This window comes from Lagopus muta, chromosome 5, assembly GCF_023343835.1.
Source record: "Lagopus muta isolate bLagMut1 chromosome 5, bLagMut1 primary, whole genome shotgun sequence".
Taxonomy (NCBI): Eukaryota; Metazoa; Chordata; class Aves; order Galliformes; family Phasianidae; genus Lagopus; species Lagopus muta.
Window position 1 is genome coordinate 15,490,018 of NC_064437.1, and position 25,254 is coordinate 15,515,271.

At 38.5% G+C, this 25,254-nt stretch overlaps 1 protein-coding gene across 2 annotated transcripts in view; it reads right to left on the reverse strand.

The window, feature by feature from the left end:
* Window positions 1-3,057: 3,057 nt before the first annotated feature.
* The window catches only part of TGFBR3 (transforming growth factor beta receptor 3), a 117,496-nt gene continuing 95,299 nt past the window's right edge, over window positions 3,058-25,254 (reverse strand). For both annotated transcript variants that reach the window (XM_048944777.1, XM_048944776.1), the window contains 7 exons: window positions 23,476-23,607; window positions 23,037-23,213; window positions 19,633-19,932; window positions 18,688-18,805; window positions 15,448-15,483; window positions 13,254-13,361; window positions 3,058-6,868 (listed from right to left, as the gene is read on the reverse strand). In XM_048944777.1, the coding sequence (XP_048800734.1) occupies window positions 6,750-6,868; window positions 13,254-13,361; window positions 15,448-15,483; window positions 18,688-18,805; window positions 19,633-19,932; window positions 23,037-23,213; window positions 23,476-23,607 (990 nt within the window). In that variant the 3' untranslated portion in view covers window positions 3,058-6,749. The remainder of the gene's footprint in view (window positions 6,869-13,253; window positions 13,362-15,447; window positions 15,484-18,687; window positions 18,806-19,632; window positions 19,933-23,036; window positions 23,214-23,475; window positions 23,608-25,254) is intronic.

Below are 25,254 nucleotides of genomic sequence, written 5' to 3' on the forward strand. Positions count from 1 at the left end.
GCCACCATTTTGGACTGCCTGACAGACTCTGATGGTCCAGCCGGAGGAACCCTGCTCACTGCATGCCCTGAGGGCCGCCCATCTTCCTTCAGCAGGAGTGACACAGACAGGGACAAGTTCACTTTCATGCATGACAGAGGTTGGTATTTTGGATTCCCAAGCACAGTTTTCAGCAGTTGAGAACTTACCCAGAAAGCAGGAGTAGAGCTTCATCTGTCCGCCTCCTCACAATGCGAACATTCACCATCCAGCCAGCATGCCAGCACCTCAGTTTGTCATTTGAGTTAGTGATTCCTAGTGGGCTTTATTTATATCTTACAGTCCTGTTTCCTGAAGCAAAGACAGGCATTCAGAGCTGCTTGGCTTACGTAAAAAAAAAAGGATGTCTGAAAAAGCAAGCATCTGTTAATAAAGAGCTTATTGCAAGCCCAGATGTACCCCAAAGTTAACATCACAAGGCCTATCAGTAATAACCCTACTTGGATTGCTGATGCCCAGTCATCTGTAGAAGTGAATTTCTGGCAATAGCAGCATGGCCTGCAGGCCAGGGCTCTCACCATGCTCTGCCTGTGACCATGGAAGGGCCAGCAGCCCCCGTCAGCCTGCTGCGCCGCACCAGCCTTCAGTGCTGTGTTTCCAGATGCTTTCCAACTGCTTCCTTCAGGATATTTTATCGCTCCCTGCCAGTGATTTAAACTTTCCATTATGTGCTTTGCCACTCAAATATCCTGTGAAATCTTAAATATACCTGATGGAAACACTCTGCACATATGATCCTTGCAATCTTCCTATTTGTTTTCCATGCTTAACAGGTAATTTACTAATCACTTTGGGGATCAGAGATCACTAATAATACAGTTCAGAACAAAGATTTTCCAGCATCCCTAATTCTTGTTACTGAAAGGTATGTACCTATTTGTGCTGAAGGACAGAACAAAAACTTGCTGACCCTTTCACTCCATTCACAAAGAAAATCAGGAAGGTAAATGCTCTGTGAACTGGGAACGCAACAGTCCCTTACAGAAACTGCATTTTGACTTTAACTGGAACACCATTAAAAACTCACAAGACTGACAAAATGTAGATCAAGTTTGCTGAGGTACTTATAAATACCATCAGCTTTCTCAGCTTAACACTCAGTTACGATCTTCAAAATACCAGTTTTTGCAAGTACAGTATGTTCCTTACTAGAACTGACTTAGGCAGTTTACAAGCAGCAATAAGTAACAGCTGAGCAAAAGGAGACTCCACCCAAACATTTTTTAACCAATTTTTCTTATATCCATGCCAAAATAATTGGATGGAAAAAGAGCTGTCATTTTAAAAAAGTGCAAGAGTAACAGTTTCGTGCTGCTTTTCTTTTTCAGCTCTGCAAACCATCTCCTCTTCGTGCTGTTCCCAAACAACGTAGAACTCAGCACTGTGCAGGACCAAACACCAGACAAGCAGGCCTTGGGGCACGGTGGGCCTGATGGCACCCCAGTATGCAGTGCCTTCCGTACACATAGCAGTGAGTCCCTTATGGCTCCCAGTGAGTGAGAATCTACAGAAATGTAATTTCAACTGCTACCTCCTTTGGGTAGGTGAAGTGATGTAATTTGATCTTTCTTATACAAAGAATTCCAACTGTAAATGCACATAGGTTCACGAGGTCTGCTCTTGGGCTGAAGGACCAGGATTGCAGTATGAAATCTAAGCTGCAAACAGACTTTCAGCCCCATAAATATCTGTTTTACAACTACAAAGTGACAACTATGAAAAGGTATCAAAAATATTGGCTCCTTTTCCTTTTATTTTGTGTTGGAAGGAATGCTGTGATAAATTTAATTCTGTTTAAAATAGAAAGGATCTGGACTGTGTTTTTCATGAAATTGGCACTTGGTATTTTTTTGACATTCCCAGATGTTTGTTTCACTCACAAAGGTCTGTCAGAAACAAATTCCAACAACACCAATACTTTATAATATGGTAAGACTTGATTCTTAATGTACAGAAGCTCATGTATAGAAGCTCAATATCGTATCATAATTTGTTGGGTATTACATGTTAAAATTAAATCCCCACATAAGAGATTGATCATATATTTGCACCACATTTCAGTCAAAATGTAAATCTTAAAGATGAAGGTGAAGAACAACTCCAGTATCTTTACGCTGTCAGCTCCAGATAACTCAGTTCCAAAGAGAAAAAAAAAGTCTTAATTCAGAAACTGATATATGGCTGCTAAGAAGCAATAAATCTACTGCACCTTTGGGAGTTAAGCTTACAGGTTGCCTATGACTTATGATTGCTTCTAATTAATAGTCTTCTCTGTACTGAAAGAATCCTGATATTTAAAAACGAACATCAAACATTTGGAATTCCTTTTTTAGGGAGCTTCACTTTGTGAGTTAATAGCCATAACCTTTGAATAACCCAAGGAAATACAGCTGAGGCCGGCTCCCCCAGACTGCCCATAAAGAATATTTTGCACATGAAATACAGGAAACAAAGCAATAACTAGGATAGTAAACATCCAAATCCTTGCCCTGCTGGCAACTGACCAAGCTATCTGCTCTAACAGAGCACGACCCCTCAGTAATGAAAATACAGCTCGGTCTTGTTTGTTCATGTCCAGTGTACTTGCAGTTAAGTGTACAGCAGACCAAGGAAACTCTGCTGCTTCAGATGGAGGACTCTCAGCTGACTCTTGATTTTGGCTGTTCTCAAGCCAGGCCTTGTGCAAAATGGGACTTGGGACATGTCACAATATACAACAACCAAACACCTGCAGGATCCAAACTTTGGACTTGGAGTGAAAAATGGCAGCAATCAACTAAATATGTCTACTGCCTTCTGCAAGCAGCCGTGATACTGAGAAGGCAACCAAAGTCACTGAATAAAAGAACAAAGAAAGGAGAAAAAGAAAAATATGACAAAATCAAATCCTGCCTTAACCACAATTTTCACTGAAGTTTATGGAAGAGGAGGAAACAGGCAGCAACACAGATCTCAGCCAACTGTTTTTCACAGTTTGTTGATATTAGTTGCTTCAAATAAATCAATCACAGCATCAACTGTTAATAAACTGATATATACTTTATTGTGCACAAGAGACTAAGATGACACGAAACTGTGGTTATCAAAACTTCACAACTAAGCACTTTCCACAAGTCTCTGAAATACTGAACATAAAGTGTAGTACAAATGGGATGTTCTGACTGGCCACAGGTATTAGCAAGTACATTTCTAATGTTCTTGGATTTTAAAAACATCTGGCATTTGGATCCTAAAGAAATATACTTATCCATTTAAAGGTGAGAATACTGTGTGGAACTGGTAGGTACATGGCAGCGAAATATGGTTAACTCCATGAACATCCCCAAAATGACAAACAACAAGATGGCAGATCAGTCACCTCACAGGAAGGGCTGTCAGCACAACCAACAGTACAGTCTTCTTGTGAAGCGTGAGGTAGATATACGTAACAGAAAGAATGGTACATACATACATACAAGAAATGGTTAGAAAAAGGCAGGGCAACGTTTACAATCATCGACATCTACAGACATTTTGGAAAATCCGTTTCCATGCGGGAAACACTACAAAAACATTCTAACACAGAAAGCTCTGACTTCTTGAAACATCAATATAGTAATGTCCAACACCAGAGGCTCTAACAGGTTAGTGATTAGGCAGCAAATGTCACAACAAGCAGTATGGTTTGGAGTTTAAGTATGTTACTGATAGCTTTCAGAGAAAAGGTGTCCCTTTTAAACCCAGTCCTCCCATTGTTGCATAAGAAGTTCCTTTGGAGTGAATTTGATTAGGCTAAAAGTTGCCACTGTGATGAGCCAGCATGCAGGCAGCCCCCTGAAGCCCTGCTTTAAAGGCGTGTGCTGGGACATCAGTAGTACACAGATGTCCCGGTGGCTTTCCACAACAGGCAGACATTTGCCACATGAAATTCAGTGTGACAAGCCCAGCTTCAATTGCATTGAGAATGAGTGACTTTGCAGTTACGTATTCAGATAGCTTGCCACACCAAATACAGAGACTTGCAGTAGACATGAAGAGCTGTTACAAAAGCAGAGCTTACAGGTGTATCAGTACTCTGAATCACAGGCAACTTAATAGCTGGAAAGTACTATCGGTTTCTGTAATAAAGCTATTAACTTGGAACGCCCATTTTAGTTCCCTCTCTCTCTTGAATCAGAAACGCCTCTTCCATCTGCTGAAGAATTGCATGTATTTTTGGTAATCTCCAATAGCCAATTAATTCAGATTGATTAAAATTTCTGAATTAAACAGCTAAGTACACTAAGTTCAGTTCATTAAAATATTTGAAATCAAAGCCAATAAACTGAATCTTTGAACTTTATATATTTTTGGTTTATCCAACAGTAAATATAAATCTCTACATCATTTTAAAATTAGAGTATTTTTTTTATAAAAACATTCTTAATGCAGCACGTTTCCCTCAAAAATATAGTTATCTATTTTACATAGAAGTTTTTCACCCATCCCTCCCAACAACCAAATTTAAAACTTCTTATGAGAAACTACTCAATAAAATATCTGAAGGAAAGGGTTAAAACAAGGAAAGAATTTACAGAGTATGTAAATTTCACAGTAACTGAAATTAAACATTTCATATAGAGTAACTTACATTTATCTAAAACATTTAAATATATCTTTATACACAAATTTAATGTAGTAAAATATAGCTATGATTGAACTTAAAGACTCTAGTCTTCTTTGAAGACATCTTTAAAGACTTTACACATAGAATATGCTTTTACAATACATTCTGCTGAAGGTTAGGGCAAAGCACTTTCTTTTTGACCACACAGGTAGCACCTTCATCCTCTTATCAGAACCAATCCCGCACACTCTTGTGCATGGGTACGACTACACTTGCATGACAATTCCTGCTGATGTTTCCAGGAAAACTCATTGGCTTGGTAACATAAAACCTATGGCAACATAAGCTTTTCACGTGCTTAACTCTGCACTGGATGTCTCTATAGACTCTGAGAATGCCAGTAAATTGTAGAGCTGAGCACGCTCAGGTACCATCAAGATGATGCACGTAGCTACCCACAGGCATGAATGTTTGCAGGATTAGTAACAAATTTGGTTCAAATTGAGCAATATTCTTCTACCCAGCTCTGGGCATTTAACATCCATTGCATATCTTGCACTTTGACCACCCTCGCATCAGCAAGGCACAAGTGTAGAATCAGCAAAAGAAATCTGCAGCTCAGACTTCAGAGCAGACTATCACTCTAGTGTAATCAATTCCCTTCTCCTCTTGCAAAACACAGGTAATCTTTACTGAAATTAATGAAAGTTAGTTACCCCACTTGTAGAGGAAAACAACACTCATTTTTCCTTAAAGGAGAAGGATCAGTAGGACACATTAAAATTACAAAGTGGCAACATAACAGTCAAAGAATCACACATTAAAAATTACTTATTGTTTCTTCTCATTTGGCATCTAGTCAAAGGTCAAGCTATGGCAATTCACTAAAAAAAAAAAAAATCACTGAGACAATTAGTACCTTTTTGTGCTTTCTGCATTTCAACATTATTTTGGGACTACTGGATTGCAATCTTCATACAATGGTTTGGCACAAACAACTGCATACTTCAGAGAATAGTTTAGTTTCATAGGTGGCATTTTACAAAAACAATAGGCTTTACTGCACATTCTCTGTACCCTCTCAAAATCATCTTTTATTTCAAAGGGAATTTGAGGGGAGCTAAAGGAGTAGAACCACCATCACCTTTTTTTTCTTAATCTCCTCTATCTACCCATTGTGAACCAATGTGCCTGCTGTTTCATACATATGCATTTTATGTTTTACATATGGAAGGAACGCTCAACTAATTTTGCAGTTGTTGAAATAACAAGTTTGGATCTAAATGTTGAGATATACATCTATTTGTATAAGGACACTGCCATTAAATGTACACACACATTTATACTAGTGCACAAGAACGTTATTTATCTTACTGTTTGTGTGTGTTTATATTTGGTATAGCAGATTAAAAAAAAAATCTCTCATTATAGAGCTTTGGCCTGGAAAAGAGGGAAGGGAATGTTAGAGCATGCTCTTCTCCCATTACCAAATCAACGTGCATTAAAACAGAAATAACTGGAACAAACCTGAGGCTGCAAACACAACAGAAAAGCAAATGAGATGCTGTAGCTGTAAGCTTAACAAAACAAAGGTTACTCATAAGTTGCTAACATAGCTGAAGTAATAACATGTTATTAATCAAAGAGATTTCACCTTCAGGCTTTCTCGTTTAGACAAATAGAAATCTTTTGACCTAAGATAATTTTTGTTCTGCTTATCTTTTTGAATTCCCTTAATGAATACCTTGTGTCAATGAGACAGTTTAGGGAAAAAGAGTCATATAGACAAAGCAGCATTTTTCCAAACTGGCAAAGATTTCACATTGAGGGCCAAGAGACCCCTAGAACAGGTTGCAGTACTGTAACATTAGTAGCTTTGTCACATGTAGCATAACACGCTATAGATCCAAAAGGCTGTGCTTACCCATGCATTGTGTGCACGTGTACACACACATGCACATAGTGGCTTCCCCAAAAGAAAATCAGTCTTTTTTTCTGTAGAACAATCTATCCTCACGTTTTCATAAAGGAACCAAACTTTGAGCATTAAAACGCTGATGTCAGCAACACACAGTCCTTTGAACCTCTGCACTCCTATGCTGTTCCTCAGTGTTGCTCTCCCCAGTTAGGTTGCACTGCTACTGGAACAAGGAGTGCTCTGCGTGCTGCCAATGCTGTGCGCTGCACTGCTGTTCTCAGAGGCTGGTGGGGATGTAGGGACCTGCCGTCTTCCAGCTGCTTCCCCTGAGGGAAAAGGGAGAGAAAAAAGGAGATGGAGGGAGAGAAGTGCAAAGTGTTAGTTGTGACAGAAAATATTCCATTCCTTCCCAGTCTTTCTCTTCTGGTGGTTTTTATTTCCATACAACTAATGCTTTGGGTGACAGATCTCAGAGTACTGCTGAAGATGCTACCATACTTCGTTACCTCAGCATCGCTATGCACGTGGGGAAAACAGTATTGTTTTTTTTCTTAATCACTGTAAAAGCAGCAGATAGAAATGACCAAGATGGACACTGTTCACCTTCTGCTGTCAGCCATCACTCAGGTGTGTCTTGCTACGTGATTGACAACATCACAGCTTTCTCTGTTATATGGAGAAAGGCCAGTGAAATGCAGACTTTTGTTCCAACGCCAATTCACAGAAGAGTGCATTTGCTGTAATCGAGAAGCTGGAGCTAAAGACAAAGTTCATCAGTCAGCAGGGTACCACATATCCTGAGACATGATCCATTTCCTAGTGTAGAAAAACAACGGGCTATGCTGCAATCTTGACTTGATGTACTCTGAACGTAACATGTAGGAAGTTCCCTTACAGCTGCCACAGTATGTGCAGCACTTACAACTCAGTAAGAACAAGCCTCACCACTTCTTGTAAATTGTTTATTGACAATAAATTAAAAGCTCTTTGTTATCTGGATTGCCAAATCAAGCACTCAGGAGTTAAAGACAGATTTATGCCTCCTGGTAAAACCTAGATTTCGTCTGCTCTCTTCATGTCCCTTCTGCATATGTGGCAGGGATCCTCTGGAAGAAATCCAGCTCTTACTGCATTGTGTCACAAAGTAAATGCCCAAAATATCACATTGAGGCCACATAGGAAATCATAAATAATATATATACAAAAAAGCCCCAGTTATTTATTTTAAAGTTTCAGTGCTCACTTTTGTAACCTCTTTTGTAGCAATATTACAAAATAGCCTCTTTAGAACAGATGTGAAAATGAAGTTTATGTGATTTACACTGCCACTGCCCCCCTGCAAAGGCAGGGGGTTGGAACTAGATGATCTTTATGTTCCCTTCCAACCCAAACTGTTCTATGATTCTATAATCATTGTCTGGAGGTTAAGTCAGAGATCTCAGCACAGTAGCAGAGAAATAACTGCCATGCAAAGCCATGAAACAACCCACAGCAGCCAGCAGCACACAGTCACTCTGCCAGTGAAGTTGCAAGAAGGAAATATTTTGTTGGATCACAGGCAGGAATAATCAGGAAAGCCGAAGACTGGTGGATCTCCAGCCTCATGAGCTTAGGAAGGCTGCAGACTCCCGCCCTGTGTGTTGCCCGAGGTTATCTGATCCCATGGGCAAGGTCTGCCAGTAGCTGAAGAAAGGTGGAGTCCAATTCTTCTTTCCTACTCATAGCAAGCACATCAATAACAGGGTCACAGAACAAGGACAGGTTCTCCTATAGGTGCCTCACGGCATACTTCATGCCCTTGCTTCTAGCATCCTGTGCTCCTCAAGAAGGGACCCTCGGGGCTGCATGTTCTTAATGTCTTGCATCTCAGGCCAAAGCCAACAGATTTCCACCGGATGAAGAAAACATACTTCTGCTGGCTGCAGAGCCCTCAGAGTCTACTCTGAACAAGGGAGGTCTGAGGATTTCTCACAGCAGAGGCTGCAAGCGTTCTTTGTAACAGGAATTGCTGGGGTCACTGCAAGCTTGTGCTGCAGCCACAGCTGTAAGCCCAGGCACAGCCCTGGAGCACACAGACCTGCCTTGCACCCTGCTGCTCTTGGGACGGGGAAGGCAGAAGGGAAAGAAAAAAAACAAGTAAACCGCTAAAATTCATTGCCCAGGAGGCCAATGAAATGTTGTGTGGGAGGATCAGTCTCACCCTCACAGACATGAAGTACAGCCTTGGCTTTTGTGAGCAGATTTGATTCTGTTCTCTACAGGGTAAGAAATATCCACATAGCTCATCAGCAAAATGCAGATTTCTGCTTACAGGCAACAAGTCAGAATCCACCCCCAGCCATCCACACATAAAATGTGTTTCACCCCTAACCTGCATTAGAAACAGCTTTGTAACTCATCAGAATAAGCTGCACCAAATCAGCGTTTTGTGTTACCGTACTGCAAAGACTTTCATAAGCCTTGTTTGGATAGCTTCTCCTTCCTAGCTGCTCCCTTCTCCAGTTGTTTGTGCATAAGCCCTCCTTCCTTCGTACAAAAGGATATATTTACAGAGGCAGGAATAAACAAACTCCCTTTCACTAAAGAGAAGGAAAATCATCAGAAGGCAGCGAAGGGCTAACCCCAGCTGGCAGCGTTGGAGGAGGCAGCTCTGGCTGGGCTCCCCTAGTGGGGCCCCAGCCTCCCCCCGCTGTCTCCCATTTACAAACCACAGTTACACAGCTCTGCATCAGCGTGTCAGAGCAATCTGGATGTATTTAACCAGAAATTCATTTACAAGCTAAGTGTGTATTTTTATTATAAAAAAAAAAAAATATATATATATATATAAAATATATATATATTTTTTTTTTTTTAACGGAAAAGTGACAGGCATGTCGGCCTCTGTGCAATCCCTATGACGCTACCTGCTCCTTTCAGTTTCTCTTGGAAGCGTCCTACAGGCACTTCCCTTCAGTTTGGGATGGCAGCCCCCTCCCTCACTGGCATCCCCCGCTGGAATTCAATTTCCTCTTCAGTACTTCATCTCTAGAGCATTATTGGCAGCTCCCATACACCCCAATCAGCTGTGGAATAAATTTTCAAAGACCGGAAGAAAAGAAACTTTGTCACTGCAATATTACAAACACAGACCAACAACTGTACTTGGACAGGCTGATTTCTCCTGCATCTTATTTCCTAAACACCCAGCAAAGATGCAGCACAGCATTTTTAAAGAATATTCAAGAAATGGACTTAAAGAAATGTAAATTATTGCTAAAGAGGCATTCCCCATCTGTCTTCTTGTAAACAGCTTAGAGTATCCAACGTTACTGAACCAGGACTACTCAAAATGGACATGTCTATTGACAGTAAACAAGCTTTTACTCATCCGAGCGCGACAACATGCACTTTATTATTCACACTTAGGAAAGCTGCCAGTTGTACTCCCTGTCCAGGAAGTCTGAATGTTTGCTTTTCTATCTCCATCTGCCAAATATAATTGGTTGCTATGTCAGTTTATTTTAAATCAGATCCCATTTAAAAAAAAAAAAAAAAAAAAAAAAAGAAGTGGGGGAGGAGAAATGCATTTAACTTCTCAGATTTTGGAACATTCTATCCTGTTAACTTGCAGCACTGCCTGAAGCAGAAAAAAGCACTACCTTACAGTATGAAGTGATTGACATTCCATGTAACAGCTTTCTGTTTACACCTTTGGATATAGGTTTGGCAGCCTCACTAGCTTACAGATTTGTGCATGTCCTTTCCCAAACAAAACCACTTACTCCTATTAAGACAGACACTTGATAGATATTTATGTGTCTAATTTTGAAGGGTTTCTGAAACTGCACAATCTGCAAGAATTTTTGTTTCTTCATCTAATTGTAGCAAATCTCTGCTGCTTTCCCGTTGTTCTCAAGGCCTCTCAGTCAAAAATAATGCTGCTGCCAGTCACTTTTAAAGGCCTTTAATCAACTGGGCAAAGGATCAAAAGTAGGGAACTGTTTTGCAGAAAGGTGGGCTAAAATTCCTCCTCCAAGGTTGCAAGCACAGCTTCTCTTTTCTCCTCCCTTACTACCTATGTACCTTCAGACAACTCCATACTGAATTGTTTCAGAGAGCCACGCACAGTTTTAAAGCAAAATTTTGATGCTTTTGATAGAAGTCCCTTATATTTTAATCACTGAGAACAGTGAAAGTCCTATGTGAGAGACAGAAAGAAAACACAACTCCTGCTTAATATTTTGAGATTAAATTCTACTTATTTTTAGTTCTTTTTTTTTTTTAGTATCAACTGAGATTTTGATGGTAACAGCCAATACAGATGAATAAAGGAGCTCATACATGTAAAGCTTTCCCCATGCTAGAACGAGCCTGCCAACAGAGCCATTCTGGTAAAATCATATCAGCAAACCTTCTCACTATTGGCAAAAAGGTAGCTTTTTGCTGTATTGTACTTCACACACTCCCAGCTGGCATTCTCTATCAGCATAGCTTGTCCCCATTCTCTGAGTATCATTATAATATATAACTTCAGAGTTAACTCATTTTCCAATTTTTGGTCTAAATAACAGGTTAGAATAGAAACTCAGCATTATTTGCAACAAAAGATGAGATTTTAAAGAGCAATACAACAGAGGGTGAATTCTGTAACAGCAAAAGACAGCCACTCTGTAGATGATATTTAGATAACTTTTTTTTCCTCCTTATTTTAATAAGTCTGCAGTGAACTCCCAAATGTTTCCACTGCAGCTGGATTATCTTGTCCATCACAGCAGTTGTCCTCTAAGAGACTGTCCCTGCCAGAACTTTCACTGTACTCTGCTGAAGTTCTGCTTTGTAGATACAAGTTGTTATGCATGGAAAAATTACACGCGCAGGAACGTAGGCTCACTTTCAAAATCCAACCCAGATAACTTCCTAGATAATTTTCTCATCTCACTGCTGCGATTCTCTGACCTGATGAGTTACAGCATCTCCTTACTTTTCTTTTTTTTTTTCTTCTAAGTCATTTCTTCTCTTTGTCAGGCCTTTTTCTCCACTTATTTTCATCTCTTAAACACAAAGTCGGGGCAGCTGTCTTCTTCACTACTTTTACAGGGTAACTATGACTGATCTACTCTGTTAATGTAATAATTTTAATGGGATTGGTCCAAGCCTTGCTGTTAGTGAAGGATTTATCATGTTGCTTTTGAGTGTTCCATTATTACTGATATATAACATGTGCCCACAGTTGATTCTGCATATGAACAGAATCTCAACTTTCCCCAAACACAGAACCAACAATATTAATTTAAGAACTGTTTTACTATTTTTGTTAGTATGTGTTGCCTATTTGGCAATTATTTCCTATTTAGCCATCGAAGTCACACTTACGTTTCTTGCATAATGTTTCGTTAGTACATGGGGTAGGATAATACTGTTTATACTTATGATCCCAACAGTTACAGTTTCCACATTTGCCTCTGAATTCCAAACAAGCTTCATACACAGCTGATGCATTGGGGAGTATTAAAATGCTTATACTAAGTTGCTGTACTGTCAACTGGAAATAAAACAGATTTTTTCCGAATTAACATAAGCTTCTAGGTCCTAATATTTACAGGAGCTCTGACCTGACAGGACCAGATTCTTACTGGTCCGTACACTTATGTAGCTTCCATAAGGTCTTAAATGCAGAGGAAAACCCACAGTAGCCTGTAATGTGCTATAGGACAATCCTAGGGCTCCAGAGCTGCACAGGTTTGGAGTAGATGACCTCACATTCTCCCCACCTCCTAAAGATCTTGGCAGGGTCTTGCAGTGTTAAAAATGGAAGTAGTTGGCAGTCCAGTATGCTACAGGGATCCTGAGATACTCAATAATCCACTGGTAGCCAAGATCACATGACCCAAAGCAAGGCCTTATCACTGTTCAGTCTTTGTTCACATCAAGCCACAAAACAGAGACCTCCCTAAACAAACTCTGCTTCTTATGGTGTTGCATTTCTGATAACTCATCATAGTATGGAAAGAGATGTGAGAAGGAGACACTGAAAAATTAGCTACGCATAAGAAGTACATCAATTTCAGGCACTTTTTTGGTTATTTGCTTGAGTTAAATTAAATCAGATTACCTGTGACTTCCACCATCTTGTACAACAGTTGATGAACAGAAAAATAAATGGCAGGGACAAAATTTCTACATAATCAAGAGAAACATTTTCAAGTCTAGTTATATTCAGGAAATGTCAAAGCAAGTAAGGCATTCTCTCAGTCATTTGGCTCAGTGATCACATCACATCTTGAGCAACATAAATCTAATTTAGTAACTTAAAAAAACCCAACACAAATAAATTAGAAAAAGTAGTATGTGAACCAAAAGGGGTACGTTAATGGATATGCTAATTAATTTGAAACAGAGATGCTACTAATGATACTGCACAACACAGGAAATCTCAGTTTTAATTTCAAGACCCCAGGTGAGTTTTCAAGACTTACATTTAAGATTAAAAATATATACATATATTTTCGTAACACACAACATCTCCTTTTAAGGCAGGGCAGGTACCAATCTACTCATAAATACCAACAGGCTCCTGCAAGGAGTTGCTCACAGAGAATAGCGAGTGAGAAACAAGGGCAGGATGGCTACTGCTAACTCCCCTCCCCACTCCCATTGCAAGGACTTATACCACACTGCATTTCCTGCACTATGATCTACACTGAGATCACTAAGAGTTCTTACGCTTACCTGTGTGAGAGTAGATAAACCACAGCGCTCCTGTTAGCAGGGCTCCAATTACAAATGCTGCAAAGGCAATGCCCACAACAGTCAGAGTGTCCAAGCCATAGAACACAGCTAAAAAGGCAAACACACAGAATAAGGGCTTTTAATTTTGTCAGTGACAAGTTGTGTTTAAGAACAATTACCCTTAAACTTCCATGGAAAAAGTTGTTTAGCTTTTTTTTTAGTTGAAGTTCATAGTAAATTAAGCACCATTTTAAGGAACAGTGTAGCAGATTAGCATCAAGGAAATAAAAACGATGCTTTTGGAGACTGGCTTCCGTCCAACCAACTGTTCCACATCACAAAATAAAGCTTCAGCTCTGCACACCCAAATGTGGAGCACATTGCAAAAACTGAGCATTTTCAGTTGGCCCTTAATAAGTTGCTTTCAATTAAATATCCATTTATCTTAAAAATGTGCTTCACAAAGGCAAGGATTTTTGGCAAAAGATTATTTTAATTTAAATGCCCTAATATTCAAGCAAACTTTTCCCTACATCTCCAACAAGTTCAGTCTGAATTCTAGGTGGAGAACGGAACTGCTGTTAAGAGGAAAGAGATGCCAACAAAAAAGTCAGCAAAAACATAAATAGAAACAATTGAAAAGATTGCCAAATGTGAAAAACAATAACTAAAATTAATTCCAGAACACAGAAATAGAACACTTCCCCCCCCCACACACACAAGATCACTTTCTAGGGGAGAGGCAATTTTGCAGCACCATTTCAAGGGTAACAGCATCTGGTTCCTTGATACGATGCCCCAGAGCTGAACATCAAAAAACTTCCAGCTTTTGTCTTTTTTTTTCTTGGTGATTAGAAATGCTTCAAAAACACTCCTTCATCAACCATTTGGGGGTAATCTTTTCTTACAAAATGGATTTCTAGTTTCAGTATTTTTAATGTCTCCCAGTACGCAGAATGAATTAGGCCAGCAAATAACATTTTACTGACTAAGCTGGCTGGGAAATAAAATGACTAGATCTTCTCAGTAGTATCCTTCAGGAGAATCCCAGTTCTAAAAACACAACCAACACCTTCACTTTAAAAATAACTACGTATGTTCCTGCATTCAACAGATATCCCCATCGATATCCCTCACCCACCAGCTCCTGGGATTCTCAGTGCCATCCCCATTCTGACAAATGTCATTTCCAGCAGTTCCTGTTGGCAAGGGCCTGAGTGCCTGTGACCAAGTTCGCATGTGCAAAACTAGATGGACAGTGGCTTAGAAGGCCTTTCTCCCATTACTAATATGGGACTATTTCTCATTCCTTTGTTGGCACTTGGTCACTTTTAAATGCAAAACAGAAAAGGACTTCCTAAACTCAAATGTTCTTTTTCCATGAGGCACCAGCCCTGTATACTCTCCTCTGAGAGTACTTAGTGAAGAGGAGAAAGTTATCTAGAGACTCATGCAGTAGAAGCATAATTTTTCATCGCCTTTGCTATTTAGAGTAAATTCAGTCTCAAAGCTATGGGGACAGAAGTAGAGGGGAAAAAAACCTTCTTTGCACTTCCCCTTCTAATTTTCCCTCTTCTTCATTCATCGCTGATTTTAGCTGCAAATCACCGTCAGCTTCCTATCTTATTCTCCTAGAGCCACTTCTCCCCTCTTTCTACCTCTCCAGTCACTGACCATGCTGAAAAATGAGATTCACTATATCAAGACAACAGGACAAAAACAAATAAATGAATCCTACATCAATTCAGTGATCTCATCTAGAGCATGGCCTATGAGTACTGGTGCCAAAGTAATTGAGGATGTGAGCAATTGCAGTGCAGCGTAGAAGAGAGGCTTGCCATGGGATACAGGAAATCCTTAAGATGGCATTGCTGCTGAAGCTCTTGTATTGGGAAGTGGTAGCCTTGACAGAGTTGGGGGAAAAACACACACTGGCAAATGAAGTCATTAAGACTGAAGTTCTAAGTGGTGTTTTCCCAAATTCAATTTTCACATATCGATATGATTACAGTTCTTCTCTCTAAAGATCAATAGGAATGCCTACAGCAGCACTAATCAGAATTCTCTTCTGTCTCAATTTAACAAACTCACCCACACACACATAATTCAGAAAGCTTAAATATAATTTTCCTCATTACTCTAATACTAGACAAAGGTTTAAAGCTTAAAAGAGATAGGTTGAAGAGTTACTTACACGGTTGTCTCACATTTGATTTCGGAAGAGAAGAATCTGTTTTAAAACAAATTAAAAAAATTAGAAAGTTTTGCAAAGAGCCTCCAAACTCTGAAAGTAAACTTCAGGATCTGATCAAGCAGAAATACATTAATGGTAATCTTTGAAACCAAAAACTTCAGGAAAACCAGTCCAAATCTTGCTCAGCCTAGAAAAATTCCATTCATATATTGATCATTCCTCAGAAAAACATTATAGAATGAACTACGTTCATGCAAAGTGTGATTTGCTGACAGGTACATTTCAGCTTCCCACCCAGATAACATCAGTTCTAACCTGCAGTTAAGTCTGGTTAATTCGTATAAGGAGCTCTTAAATGAGCACAGATCACAATGTCAGTCCTAAAGCGATTACATTGATCTGGCTACTGACCAGTCACAAACATGAGATATCAGCACGCTAACTCATGAAAATCAAAACAATAAGTGGCTATCTTCTCTAAAGAAAAGTCACTATTATGGCATAATATAAATTTGTTCATCCAAATTGCATGAGTATGTGTTGATTCACACGTTAGCTTAATTCCTACTTAGTATTCTGTTTTGAATGCTGTTTTGTTGGGCTTTTTTAGTGATGGTGGGTTGTTTGGTTTGGTTTAAACACACACAGAGAATCAAAGATCATAGCTATTAAACCAAAGTTATTATTCTTGGCATTATCATCATCATTATCAGCATGTAGCAGAAAGTGATTACGTAAATACATGTTAAGAAATGAAGAATTTTCTCTTTTTTTTTTGCTTAACTGGCTCCTCTTATCTTTCTCCAAGAATGCCACCTCAAGCAGAAGAGCCAGAGATCCTGGCTTCAGATCCAAGTCTTTGTTTGGTTAGCTGCAGAATTTACTTCTGTCCTGCCCAGTAACCTAGGGATCTTGTTTAAATTCTGGGAATATTTGAGGGTGTTCAGTGCAATAGCTGTAAAAGGATTTGTTAAGACAGTGCCCCAATACTTATTTTTATATCTTCAGGGACCAGAAAACAAACCAAGCGCAACATAAAGTGGTGCAAAAAAACCCTGAAAAGAAATGTTATTTATTTAAAGTGTTCTTAAACCAAGCCAGTTTTTCTAGCTTCTTAAACTCAAGTGGCATCACTAAACTGACAGCAATATCCTATAAGGGCATTACACCCTCAGACACATGTGCCTACAATATCCAAATAGCACGTTATTCTTAAACTGCATTACGTTCAGTTGTTGTAACGCATAGTTATCTCCTCCAAATCACTCTTGGCAGGATAGCAGGAAACAGGTGGAACAGTAGTAGGAAACAGGTGAGAAAAGAGGGTTTGGGGGAGCTTGTTCATACATAACTGAATGTAACATTTGTGAGGAAAGTTGGACTGAAACCAGGGAGCAATCCACAGCACAAACACAAAAGTGTATGTAAGTGAGTCTGTATAAAACTGTAATAACATTAGTAAGGGAGAAGTAATCAGTCTCATACAGATAAGACAGTTGTGATTTCTACTAGAGTCAGTGACAATCATAAGATCATGGCTGAAGAAAAACCTTTGCAATGTTTAGTTTGCTAAGGTTTTTGAAATTTCAAGCATATAATCCTTCACTTGGCTTACAGAGCAGCTGCAATAGCAGTAACTCATAATATGGTCTGCAACAATGAAAGCTGGCCTGTTCACGTGAAAGAAAATTGTGAACAGCACCTCCGAGACGTAAATTCTCCAGTTCAGTGACGCAATGTGACTTATTCTCCAAATCTTAGATGTATTGCTCTTTACTTTCAGAAAGGGGTCATTTGATTCACTGCAGAACAACTGCATACCAACAAAGCTACGTTGTTAATGTGCCACTTTGTATTACATCTGAAAGCTGTGATATGCTGGAGGAGATTTCCATGGAACGTCCCACAATTAGACCAAATCACCCACGATACAACAAAATACTCTATCACATCGTTGTCTTGCAACTAATCTTTATAAATTTAGCTCGTCTTTGCACACTAAGACCTTGTGCCTCTCACAAAGGCAACATTCTGAGTGCAGTCCTAGACGGGAGCTGCACACAATGCTCCACACATCAGAAGGGCAAGAGAGCTCAGAGTATAAGTCCGTTTATTGAAAGATGAACTTCAGTTGGAGGATTTACTCATCTCCAATAGAAAAGCAAATGAAAAAGTGGGAGCTTTGTAAAAAGAAAGAGCGCAGAATCAAGCCAAAGTAGAGATTCAGCTGTATCACATCAACAGATCAATTACCAGCTTTTAATTCATTGTGAATTGATCTGTATTATCAAGAAACTTGTAAAATAAATCATAAGCTGCCTTGTAGAAGTAAATAGAAACACTTTTCTCTTAAGTCCTATAGCAATGCTCTATGGTACTATAAATTGTTTGAAAACTAAAAATCTCACACTGTACAATGGAGGTTAAAGAATTTCTTATCCCCATCCTTTGACATTACCTGAAAAGCATTCTGAAATTTCAAGCAGCTTTTGTACACAACTGTAAGATTTTGATATGCACATAAAGCCACTGGAGCTTACTAATTAAACTGCCATGGTAATACAAAAACGAAAAGATAATGTATACCTTCTCCTTCTATGAATGCAACAAAATATGACTAATGCTGTTGCCAGAGGGATTCACCAAAAACTTTCAAACTAAATGAAACAGGAAACAGTTCTCAGTTCCTGTTGCTTAAAAAAAAAAAAAAAAAAAAAAAAAAAAAGAAAAAAAACAACCCACAAAAACCAACAAACACATTCCTTCCAGTGGCCACCCTTTTGCTTTACAAACTTTTGGGGCTTTAGCATTCTCAAGATCTTGTAATTCTACTGCTATTATTCCTAGATATATATTTACAGACAAAATAAAGAAGTGATGCAGCAGGGAACAGACTACTGCTATTGATCTCTGGGCAACAAGAAGTGCTGGAAACACTAGTGATGTATTCATACTTCTGAAACCAATTTTGTTGCTTAGTACGGTATTCCTTTGTCAATGCTGGGCAAAATCACATTCCAGGGATCAATAATGACCATTAATAGATGGCAACAACTGCCATGATAACTTCTGCCAGGGAAAAGTCTAAACAAATAACAACTTATAAACACAGTATTACCACAAGATTACAAGATGCTTCATACTTAGAGTACTCTTTTCTTTAAAAGCCCATTTCAAGTGGCTATAAGTACATAATATAATATATTAGATTTATTAAACAAGTCAAGCCCATTTTCATACCTTCTAGTTTTCCTTCATGGGTTATTACAAGAGGCTTGGTGAAGGTTTTTTTGTTGTGCATCATGGCCAAGATCATATCCACATTCAGAGAGGTGCAAGCTTCATCAGGAGGAACACACTGCAGATGGAAAGAACAGTGAGGTCAGAGTCACTCAAACACCAGCAGTGTCTGTCAGTCCAGCTCTGCCAGCTGCACAGCTATCTCATAAGTTTTATCAAATGTTGTTTACCAAAAAATATAGGAGAACTTCCAAACAATATCTGTATGACATACAGGCAAAAGTAATCCCAAACAGTGCTTCAGAATGCAACCTTTACATTCATTAAGAATCCTCTAAGATTTATAGGAGTGTTACTCTTGAACTTCAGTTGTTCTTAAAATGCATTCTCTGGTAATGAACTTAAGCCATATTCATTAATCATAACACAAAATTTGGTGATTTTGTAAATATCAGATAGAATATGAATTTTATTTAGAATCAGTAGAGCAGTGCAAGACCGTTTGCTGTAAAAACACCCAAGATGATACAGAACCAAAATGTAGCAGACATGGCAGTACTTAGTTACTTTCTACCCAAGTTGTACTGAGATAAGCTGATCTCAATATTCAAAGGAAGGTCAAACGCACTTGCAAGAATACCTACTGTTACACATAACATCGTTTGTCATGGTGTTATGTGAGATTGATAGCAAAGATAAATCTGAACCATTTGCATAATGAAAAGCAATTTCTATTTATCCCTCAGAATGAGATTTAAATAGAAACTATAATTTTTGTTGTCAAAACATATTGCATCATAACCCATAAAATCTTGAACCTAGAAATATGCTCATTATATCAATCCAACAGAAAACCATGTAGTCTCTTCAGATTAAAGTTCAGATTAAAAAAAACCCACAACTTATTATTACTTAAATCAATTTAGACTTAAAAAAAGTACTCACCTTAGGCAGTCTTTGTGTATCTTTGTCTTTATTTGTACACAAAGTTAACTCACAGTGAAGAAAGAGCAGTGAGATGTTGAATATTGGTTTAAACACAAAGCTGAATCTTTTTTTGTCCTTCTGTGCATGTGCTATTGGGAAGTTCAACTTCTCAGTGCTGTAGAATTTAACAGATTCATCCTTTGGACAAATATTTTCTATAATGGTGTAATCAGACATTCTATCTGGATTTGAAAATGGGGAAACAAAGCACGTTTGAATGGCAAAGCCTAAGGATCTGTCAGCTTTAGTCACAGACACCTGCAATAAAAAGAAAGACATAGTAAGATCTCCAAAATGACATTTTTAGTGCACGTTTCATTTGTATTTTTGACATCTGTTTAAAATAGTGATCCAGTTCCACATTCCAGTTGAACTGTTTTGAAAGCTGAATGTTAAGGGTAGGCTGTCACACACAGAGAGGAAGATCTATGGTTTCAAAACTAGCAGCTGCTTAATAGCATTACCATGCAAAACAACTCCAATTCCTTATCTTAAATAAATAAATAAAATCCAGCCAGATCACAGAATCACAGGGGTTGGAAGGATGAACCCAGATTGACTACAACTGACTACAACTACAACTACAACTGGAGATGATGCGTCTTCCCTCAGAGTGAGACAGATCATGAGAACTCTGTGAAAGGCAATTACTAATCCTTTGCCTTTATTGAAAGCTTTACTGACAAAAAAAAAATAAAGAAAAAAGAAAATGAAAAAAGAAAAATAAAGAAAAAAAAAAAAAAAGAAGAAAAAAAGAAAAAATGAAAGGAAAAAAAAAAAAGGAAAAAAAGAGGGAAAAAGAATGAGAAAGAAAGCCACACAACAGAAAACCCAGCCCCAGCCAAGAGTGGAATGCAGAGGCAGAGTGGAGGTCAAGGTCTGACATGCGGGTGGCATTCCAGGACTGGGGGGTGTGGGCAGTCTACTAAAAAGCCCTAACTTATTGTCAAGTATGAGTCTGAAATTGATATTCTTTAATGAAAAATAATTAAAAGCGCCAACTTGGAGGGCACTGATATGCTTCAGCTGAACTGGATAGAGACAGCAAATGTTACAGAATAATTAGGAAAAAAAAATGGAATTTGTAACAAATGAAGCATGCTAGTCTTAACAAATAACAGGACCATTTAACATGATGTGATGAAAACAGTTTCACAAGAAATAATTTTCTTCTCAGAAATAAGAAAATGTGCCTTAAATGTGTACTTAGTTCTTACGTGCTACATGTATATTTAAGAGCCTTCCAAATTTTCCTGTGGTCTATACAGACATTTTTGGATGTTAAGCTGTGCAGTGAAGAATGGCATTTCCCTTTTTTCACCATGTGAGCATTAATCAAAGATGAAAGGATGAGCTGAAGCATCTAACCAGAAGAGATTATTTCATAAAAAGAACAAGAAACAAGAGGGGTGAATGAAAATCAAGGCACTGATAACGAGAGGGAAAGAAGCTGGTGGTGTAAACTAGTTTGAAAAGAGACATGACATGAAGGACAAATATATTACTGTGTTATGAAACACTGTGCAAATAAAAAGATGCACAATATCTCGAGGAAACAAAAAGAGCTATAGTAGGAAGGTGAGACCAAAATAAGGTAAGAAAATGAAATCTGGGGAAAAAAAGCCAAAATGTTCAGACGCCAACAAAATTTTTTTAGCAGAGAAAGTTCTTACAGATTAAGGCTTACATAATTTACAGATCATAAGCAGTGGGGGGTTTGTTTGCTTTTTAAATTATTTCAATTATCTTTTTAATAACAACAACAACGTTAAAATGTCTGTCAGTTACAAATGAAATCACAGAAGTCCAAAACTGATATACATTTTCCATTGTGCAAGAAGGAGAAACAGGAAAAAAAAAAAAAGAAAAAAGGGGGGGGTTTGCCAGGACAAGTGGTGAAGAAATCAGCACATGTGTCTGAAAAAACAGCTCCAGAACCAGATCAGTTCCAAGAGCTAGAAGCCAAGGGGACTCACCTCAGATTGCTGAAGGAAGCAGAAGATTTTATCCAAATGAAAAAAAAAAATCATGTGTCTTTTATGAACATTGGTATGATGATACGAATATTATGATAAATATTATGATGATATGAATATTATGATAAATGAATATTCTTCAATGATGAGGACATACCTTCTTTTTGTTTCAGCTGTCTTAAGAACTTTTCACTATCACATTGTTTAAAGTCTTTTAGGCAGAAAACAACTAAGGATCTTCAGAACAGACAAAAACTACCACCAACTAAAGGTCACAAATATCGTTCCCAAGTCTGCTTGCTAAGGATCTCTAATGAGGGTGTTAGAGACTAGTAGATCCCTTTAGAGAAGGCTTCACTGATGCAACGGGCTTCATTTTAGCACTGAGGATATGACAAAGCCAAAGCTGCTTACTCTTTTCACTGATTAGCTGGTATTTTATTGTCAGGCAAAGTATGAGAAAATAGAAAAACAAAAGAAAACAAAAAAAGACCTTCACAGACCATCTGCTATCTAGACGCCCTTAAATGGACAGCAGCTTTAAAGAAAGGAAGCAGAAAACTGCTCTAGTAACTGAAAATACAACAAGCAGGATACTACAAATGAGAGGAAACAGGAATCTGGAGCTCCAATACCACTTTCACATTTCTGTTTCCACCATGCAGTGCTGTATCATACTACAAAGACTCAGAAAGTCATTTAAAATAACTACTTTGGGATGAATCCTTATGACCTTTCTCGAAAGAAATAGAAACCTCTTCACTGGGTAGAGAATGAGAAAGATTCACAATACACTGAAAAAGTGATGACAACTACTAGTGTTAAATGAGCCACTATGCTTATGGCTGCTGACTTTGTTGCGTTCATTTATTTTATACCCTTAGATGCCGTGCGTTAGCATAAGAAAGTGTTTGAAACACTTTTGTGTTTCAAACAAAGTGTTTGAAAGTACTTCAGAGACAGATCAGAACCTGTATTAACTATGTAACCTGGGAACACCAGTATGTAAAAGACAGACACTTGCAACCATTTTTTACCATGCCTTCATTATCATCTGAGGTTCAACCACATTACCCAATAAAAATAAGCCCTGAAGTCTTCACCAAAAAATGCCAGGTCAGAGCAAAAACTTAGAGACCACTGTTAGGTTCTGAACAGTAAAGCAGATATGAAAAGAATGACCCTGTACTTAAATTCATGCATTCTGCAAGGACCTTTTGATGTCAACCAAAAGCACTGTCCTGCTTGTAGTCCAAATCAAACCCACAATTTCTGTTCTCTACCACCCCAAAAGCACATACCTATCTACTTAAGGCAGCTGCACAATGAGTTGTACAGCCCTGCAAAATGCTTTTGCTAGTATGAGAGCCTTTTTCAGTTTGTTACCTCTACATATATTGGCCCATTTTCAGCAACAGAGAAGAGTCCTTGGGAGGGAGCAAGGAATAGATCTGTTTTGTAGAGCTCCATGTTGAAGGTCACATTAGTGATGTGTGGCTCAGGAGGCCAGAACATGGCAGGATTAAAAAAGTCTTTCTCTGGCTGGTGCAGTGTGCAATTAAACTGAAATTACAAAAAAGATAAAAGTACAAATGCATCCTGAGTTAGAAGTGGTAGCAAAGAAAGGACAAATTTGAGTATATAGTAATGCCCCTCCCACATTCCTTTTACTTAGTGCAACCCTTCAGCAGGGTCACAAGAAATTGAAGTGGAAGGAAAAGTGATAAAGACAAGTTAATTGCTATATTATTAATGTAATTTCTGTGAACTGCCAATTACAAGAGGTTTTTCTCAGTTGTCAGGTGCAAAACCAAGAGTAACATACCGCTATTTCAGGCCAGCTTGAGAAAGTAACATCTCCCTCGTCAGCATCCCCTGGAAATCCATTATCACCTGATTCCATGTCATCATCATCAAAGCTGCTGCCTTCTGCTGGTGATGATAGCTGAATGACAATCTGCACATAGCATATTGCAAATGGCATAAAATTAGATGATAATTGAGCACTCTCTCTTTACAGTTATTATTTTCTTCTCTATTCACAACAATGTGAAAGCCAAAAGAAGTGCACCAGCTAAAAAGATGGTAAAAGAACATCTCATACGCTTGACACAAAGCTGTTGAAAATACATAGGTTATGTTTAGCGAAAATCCTTTAGTTTGTTTCCAGAATTCAGAAAGCAAAGACATAAAAAATGCTGGTCTGGGTGCTGGTATCTAAAACAGTATTTCAGTATTTCCATTCTATTTCTGGCACTTCTATAGCCAACATTAATTAGAAAAGATGGCTTTCTGAAGTGATTTTTCACAACTTACAGTTTTCCTTGATGCACACATGAAAATAATCACTGCAAGTATTAGGGTCATTAAAGGCTTTTCTCTTCTGTCATTTGCATTTTTATTTTTTGAGATGCATATCCAAAGAAATTATGTCTTTTTCTTTGTTTTTCAATTTGAATTTCTACTCAACTCTTCCACTCCTCCTTAGCACACTTTTCCATTTCCTCACTTGACAATTCCAGTTTTCTTTTAGCAGCCTTCTTCACTCTGTTAGTAACCTATGCCCTGCAACTGCACAGCTCATCCCCATCCTTCTAAGACTTCATATTTGTTTTCCTGGACACAGAGCAACCACTACGAAGTGGCATATCCCTCTTTGGGACTCCACTGATACCATGCACAATTCTGAATTCAAGCAAGTAACCAAGGCTCTTAAGACATGATGGAGAAAGGAGAGAAGCATTAAATATCAATTTTGGTTTGGACCACAACAGAATATAATACAGGAACAAAGACAATACTTAGCTCCACACACATGCTATTCTACAGTTTGGAGATGTTTCTATCTACAGCCTCGGTTTAGGACTTTTACTAAAGTCAGGCTCTACAGATTTAGTCAGGCAAGGTCAGATCAGACTGCCTTAGCAGTGTTTGGGTTGGACCAGTGGCTTTCCATTATTTGCCAAAGATAAGCACTGGAAAGCTCAGAGAAATGTGTCATTACTTCCTAACCCAGATTAGTCGCAACATTTTTAAGGTCTTAACTGAGCCAGCATGAAAGTGGTAGAACCTAAGTAGGCTCCTCGACGTCATCACTCACATAAAAACACTCAGAGCCTCTTCATCACATGCATCAACTGATAGCAAATAAATATGAATCCAAAATACAAGAGAGAAGCGTGCACAATCTATTTTCCTCACTTATGAAAGCCTTTTCACCCACCATTCTAAAAGAAAGAATACATCTTAAGCAATCCAGTAAGTGAGTTAGATGGTATTGCTCTCTGCAATCACAGAACTTCATTCTTATCCCTTCTTAGAACAACATACCTACTTCTTAAGTGTGGGCACATCTAAACTGCACAAGGAAAGTAGATGCAACTTCTCTGAAACTGGTACAGAGGGTTCAGCCATGTAATTTTGTAAAAGCATGCAACTTCAACTCATCCTTTTTCCTATAGGATACTATCTGACCACAAGGTCAGATGGAATGTATAGCCTTCATACGTTCTTGAATACAGGGACTGTAGCTAGAACTAGGTTTGAGCTCAACAGGAAAAGGTCAGGATGCCTCTTTCCTGCGAAGGCTAAAGCTAACTACAGT